At 51.1% G+C, this 6,014-nt stretch overlaps 1 protein-coding gene across 1 annotated transcript; it reads right to left on the bottom strand.

Annotated features, from left to right (window-relative positions):
- Positions 1–2,856: 2,856 nt before the first annotated feature.
- Positions 2,857–5,457, bottom strand: LOC140516455 (uncharacterized). The gene is made up of 2 exons (XM_072627436.1): positions 4,744–5,457; positions 2,857–3,401 (listed from the first exon to the last, which is right to left on the bottom strand). Exon 1 carries the CDS (start codon positions 5,302–5,304, stop codon positions 4,783–4,785), a length of 522 nt encoding a protein of 173 aa, XP_072483537.1. The 5' UTR covers positions 5,305–5,457; the 3' UTR covers positions 2,857–3,401; positions 4,744–4,782.
- Between the last annotated feature and the right edge of the window lie 557 nt (positions 5,458–6,014).

Below are 6,014 nucleotides of genomic sequence, written 5' to 3' on the forward strand. Positions count from 1 at the left end.
GTTGCATTTAATAGAGAAGGAAAGTCCAGGGAGATGAAGTGATTTGGCATTCTAACAGTGTGGTGAAATTATGTTGCACTTTAATGGCCCCATCATTGTATTGTTGTGATCGCTTTCTCTGTCCCACAGGTGCCGCTGGCGACTCCTTCCACCTTCCCATCCCATACAACTTTCATACAATGTTCATTCATAAGTCTTCTTTAAAAGATCTTTCCAATGAGTTGGAGGCTGCCCTTCCTCTGCAAGCTAGCTAAGACTCCCTGATCTGTGTTCCTGTTAGCTCTCCCCCTCACTCCTCTGTGGCCAGCTCACCTCCTTTGCTGGCCTTGCACACCCTTAGTGCTATCTTTCATGCAAATCCTCATTGGAAAACTGCCCTATGAGGTTTTTGTCTGTTGACAAACATTCATTTCACCATCAGTGCTCCAGAGGTGAGATGGTCACATGGTGGACACCAATTTGAAAGGCAGCTTGGCCTGGGGTATAAGTCCTTGGCAGGACTTCAAGTGGGACTTGCAGATTCCAAGCCTAGCACTCTATCCATTATGTCAAGCGACATCTTTAGGGTAAACTTATTGTCTGAGAATTGCACCCTTGCAGGAAAACTTGATCTCAAGGATACGTAGGTAAGATCTGAATCTAGACTGTCCAAGGTGGACAAAGAGGAGGAGACAAAGGAGGGGCTGTCACTTTGCAAGCACAGTAAAGGGCAGGAAGGTTAGGGTTAAGGTTAGGCGGTACAAGGCAATTTCCATGTCAGTGGACCATTACATAGAGGGGAAAAGGTCATATCAAATTGAAGGAAGGGAAGGCCATGGGGGGCGCCAGGGGAAGGATGAGGTAAAGTCTTACACCTGCTGCTTCTGCGCCCTATGAGGATCAACAGATGTCCTAGGATCAGCACCAATTCATCCCAGGCTTCTACATCTATGGTCTTGAACAATGAGAATGGGTGGTTCAGAAGGCCAGCCCTAGAGGACCCTTCCTGCCTCATCTTCAAGTAAAGGGCAGCACATCTTTTGTTAAGGCCCCAAAGTACCCATTTTAAAAAGATTTTCAGCAGTGTTGAGGTCACAGTAGGGAGAGCAGTTCGAATACAGAAGAATTCACTTAGACTTCTCTTTTAGCCATTGGGAGTTTTATTTGCGTGGAAGCACATGGACCTTTTGTTGTAATGATGGGGCCAAGTAAAACGTACAAATATTGGAGGGACTAGGTTTATATAGACAGAGAGCTATATAGCCTATAGATTTTTAGGGTCTTGTGATGGTTAAAGATTAAGGACAGGAAGGTTTCTTAGGGTTTTATGATTGGTTAAAGATCAAGGATAAGGGCAGGGGGACACAGGTTAAAGGTTAAGGATAAGGGGGACACAAGATAAGGGAGACAAAAGCAATTCTTTTGGCATAGGTTAAGGTGAAGTTTTATGGTATTTCAAGATAAGGGGAAAAGGACTTTAGGATGCTTTCAAGTTATAGGATGAGCTACAGAATGAGCTCTCCCACCCAGGAGGGGCCTCACAAAGTACTGGAAAAGCAACCCTTCATATTCTTCTTAAGCCCTAGGGTACCATTTGTACCCACACCAGCAGCAATGGTTGAAACTGAACAAGATTTTCTGGTCTGCCCTCAGTTACCTAGAAAACTCATGTGTTGGAGTGAATTGTGCTGGGCTTCTAGTCAGGAAGACCCGGGTTAAAATCCCGCCTCAGGTGTTTGCCATCTCGGTGACCATGCCACAAAGTAACTTAACCTCACTGACACTGTTTCTTCATGTCTAATTTGGGGACAATGCTACCCATAACGTCTGTTTTACTGGAGGGCTGTAAGGATTGGGAGGGATACACAAAGCCCTTGGGTGACTTTAAAACCCCCCCAAAATGGCAGCTGCCATAATGACCAGAAATTGCTTTGGCTCTGGATGGTGATGTGAGGTTTTATCATGCTTTCTGAATCTGGTGTGCATGAAGAGTTGAAAACTAAGGAGAGGGTTTGAAAGGGTTCCCTATGACTTGACAGTGTGAACTCATAGGAGCAAGCTGATGAGAACAATCCAGCTCTGCTCTGAGGGCTCACAGCTTTGGTTTGATTCCCCCATGGCCTGCTTCCATTCCTGCCCTTAAAACCATGCCACAGCAAAGTGTGGAAGGAGACCTAAAATTTGGTTTTCAACCAGCCTAGGAGACTGATATTTGACTGAGGAATTCTGTTCAGACAAATCAATTTTTCCAAGCTTTAGCTTTAACTTTTAGTTAAACCACCCTGAAGATGAATTAGCATGTCAGAGCAACACTGGGATATGTCACACTGCTCTGGTTCCTTTCGACATGTCTTTGATTCCTGGTTAACACTCCCCCTGCCTTTGCAGGTAAGGAAGCTTCTCTAGTCTCGCAGGGACTGTTGCCCTGCAGGCCTCAACTCATTTCCATGTTCTTAGTGGTATAATATAATATACCACCCTCCCAGGGATACTAAAGGAAGACCCTCAGAGAGGGACCATTTAACACAAAAGAATGCACAGGAGAGGGGATTTCAGGTGCTGGTGCACTGAGGTGGATATTTGAGGGATGGGAATGGGGAGAGGAAGAAAAAGAGGAGCCATGAGTCCCTCTTGGTACTTCCAACTCTCATTTGGGCAAGTGACCTCTTTTACCCATGCAAAAGGAAGTTTGGAACCAAGGGGAAGTGAAGGGATTATCCCTACCTCTCTCTGAAATTTCTATCAGATTTGGAAGCAGGGCCTAGGACCTCTATTACCTGGTCAGTGAAGAGACTTCCACATCTGGACCAATAAACTTATCACAAATGTATAGTACAACATGAAATAAATGCCCAACAGCTAATACAACTGAAAACGTTTGTTGTGTGGCCTTTTATTATATATTAAACCATATGTTCACAGGTCAAAATATATGGGGTGAAGAGAAGAGGATTTCTGTCGTTCAAATGTATAACCTGTGTTGTATTGGACCACCCAAGGAGGTAGCAACTAATGGGGATGAGAGGGCAGGAGAGCCGAGCAGCAGATGATACAAAGCCATTTGTGTTTTCAGAATAGAATTAAGACGTGGGAAACACCTGGGCCTGGGGCAAGTCTTCTGATGGAATTGCATTTTCCTGGGAGACCAAATTGAATTGAACCCTTAGCCACATGCTGATGTTGAGAATGCACGAGGCTCAGATTGATTTGATTTTGCCTCAGGGTTATCATCTGACAGAGGGGAACAGAAATAATAGTGCCCCCCTCGGCATGCCTGTGAACAGAATGTCCCAGATGTTGTGGGCTGGTCTCCAGTTGTCTCTCTCGTAGACAGGAGCATACTTGTTGTGATGTGACTTGCGGAGCATGATTAAGATAGCATTTTGGTGTTACCAGGCTTTCACAGGGTCTAGGGAATGGGGCTGGGGGGAGGGACCAAAAAAAGACAAGACAGTTGGTTTTCCCAGACCCATCTTCATTCCCCATTTTCCCATTTCCTCCAGTCTTCTCATCCCTAGCTCTGTGGGGGGACAAGGGATCACAGAGCTCCCCAAGGGTCAACTATCTCATTCCTCCACTGCACCCCCCCCCCCCACTGTCACTTCAGGGGATGGCTAGGTTAAGGTGAGGTATAAAGAATGGGACTGGGAAGGATCCAAGAAAAGTCAAGACAGTTGGTTTGGGGGAGTCCCTCCCCCATCTTCCCATTTTCCCCCTGCCCCAGCCTTCCCATCCCTAGCCCTGGGTATGTGGGGAACAGGGATGTCAGAGACTCCCAAGGGTCAGGGCCCCCTCATAGGTTCCTCAAGGGGTTGCTAGTTTACAGTGGTGTCTACAGAATGGGGCTGGGGTAGAACCCAAGGAAAATCAAGACAGTTGGCTTTTGGGACTCCCTCCCCCATTTTCCCACCTCCCCTTTTTTCCCACCTCTTCCAGCCTTCCCATCACTAGCCCTGACTGCGTAGGGAGGGGGAATCTCAGAACTCCGCAGGGGGTTGCTAGGTTATGGTGGGGTCTATGGAATGGGGCTGGGGCTGGGACCCAAGAAAAGTCAAAATAGTTGGGTTTGGGGGGGATGGCCTCCCCCATTTTCCCACCTCCCCCTTTTGCCTACCTCCTCCAGCCTTCTCATCCCTAACCCTGGGTGTGTGGGGAGGAGGAATCTCAGAACCCCCCACCAAGGATCAGTGGGGGGGTGTCCCCAGGTACCTCAGGGGGTTGCTAGGTTACCATGTGGTCTACAGAAAGGGGCTGGGGTGGAACCCAAGGAAAATTAAGACAGTTGGTTTTGTGAAGGCCCCCTCCCCCATTTTCCCACCTCCTCCAGCTTTCCAATCCCTAGTCCTGGGTGTGTAGGAAGTGGGAATCTCAGAGCCCCCCAAGAGCCAGGGCCCATATAGGTTCCTCAGGGGGTTGCTAGGTTATGGTAGGGTCTACGGAATGTGGCTGGGGAGGGCCCAAGGAAAGTCAAAATAGTTGGGTTTTGGGAGGCATCCTCCCCCATTTTCCGACCTCCCCCCTTTTCCCACCTCCTCTAGTCTTCCCATCCCTAGCCCTGGGTGTGTGGGGAGGGGGATCTCAGGGCCCCCCCCCCCCATAGATTCCTCAGGGTGTTACTAGCTTATGGTGGGGTCTACACAATGGGGCTGGAGGGGGGACCCAAGGAAAGTCAAAAGAGTTGGGTTTTGGGGGGCCCTTCCCCATTTTCCCACCTCCCCCAGCCTTGCCATCCCTAGCCCTGGGTGTGTAGGGGAGGGGGGTCACCTCAATGGCTGCTTGGCTGCTCTGGCCCGGCCCGGCGCCTCAATTGTTCTGGCCCACGTTGAAGCCACCTCTCTCATCGCTGTCCGTGAAAGCCACTTCCCGGCGCTCTGCGTTGGCGCGATCCCCGTAGTTCTTCATCAGCTTGGCGTTGAAAATGAACTCCCGCACCATGAAAAAACAGGCCGTGAGCGCGCAGCAGCCACTCAGCACGAAGAGCAAGCCCTGCAGGGTTCGGTTCAGCTGGGGGATGAGGAGCCCCCGGCTGCCACTGCGGTTGAAGGCCTTGTGCGCCATGGAGGACGCGGTTAAGGTCACTGTCCCGATCACGGCCCCGGGGCTGCCATTGCCAGCTGGGGCCGTAGGCTGCGGCGGCCCCGCGGGGGCCAGAGGCGGTTCGAAGGCCCAAACCCAGGGCCAAACCCTGCAAAGCAGCACGAGCAGAAGGAGTCGTGGAGCCATGGTTAGCAGCCAGCGGGGGAACCGGCTGCGAAGGCTGCTGCGAAGGCTGTGGCGCCGGCTGCTGTGCCGACTGCCTGCCTGGGCCCACCGCCGGATGCTCATGCTCCGAGCTCGGGCGGTTAGGGATAGGCCTGGGCCACAGAACCGCGTTTGGCCGGGGAGGTTGCCCCCGATCAAATTTGTCTGCTGAATGATCGCTCCTGGGAGCGAGAGAGCGGGAGAGGTGACCGCTCTAAAGCTACACACCAAAGAGCACTGGCCTTGGCTCCCTATGGCAACAGGTTAAACAAGCGGGATGGACCCCCATTGGCTGGCCCCTCCGTCACAAAGAACCAGACTGACCAATGAGAAGCGCTGCAATGCTTGGTGATTGTCAAGGGCTGCCTCCTCCCAGGAGACTGTCGCTGACAACAGAACCTTGAGCCTTGGAGCCCACCCTGCTCCTCCCCCCAGGTCCTGCAAGGCCTTGGTGGGGAAGCTCCATGGCGGGTAGCCTGCCCCAAAGTGGAAGGGGTTGCCCGGGGAGGAGGAGGGCTTCACTTCCTGGGAGCACTTCCAGCTGGGGCTGAATGGCTACCTGTGGGGGCTGTTTTGGAGGCCACTGTTGGTCAGGGAGGCCTTTGGGGAGAGGGTGCAGGCCACCAGCTCTCAAGGCCAGTTTGGGACAGCTTTCTCTTCTTAGACTCATTCTTTCCCTGAATGCCTCTAATCTGTCTTCCATATGCCAGCTTTCCAAGTAATTAGACCCTGAGTTCAACCACCATATACCAGTCCATTTTCCTCATTTTGTCTTCTTGCAAACACAAAATCAC

Source organism: Notamacropus eugenii, chromosome X (assembly GCF_028372415.1).
Source record: "Notamacropus eugenii isolate mMacEug1 chromosome X, mMacEug1.pri_v2, whole genome shotgun sequence".
In the NCBI taxonomy this organism is placed as follows: domain Eukaryota; kingdom Metazoa; phylum Chordata; class Mammalia; order Diprotodontia; family Macropodidae; genus Notamacropus; species Notamacropus eugenii.

Excerpts from the sequence above, each read along its gene's own strand:
- LOC140516455 (XM_072627436.1), bottom strand. The coding sequence starts at position 5,304 with ATGAGCATCCGGCGGTGGGCCCAGGCAGGCAGTCGGCACAGCAGCCGG.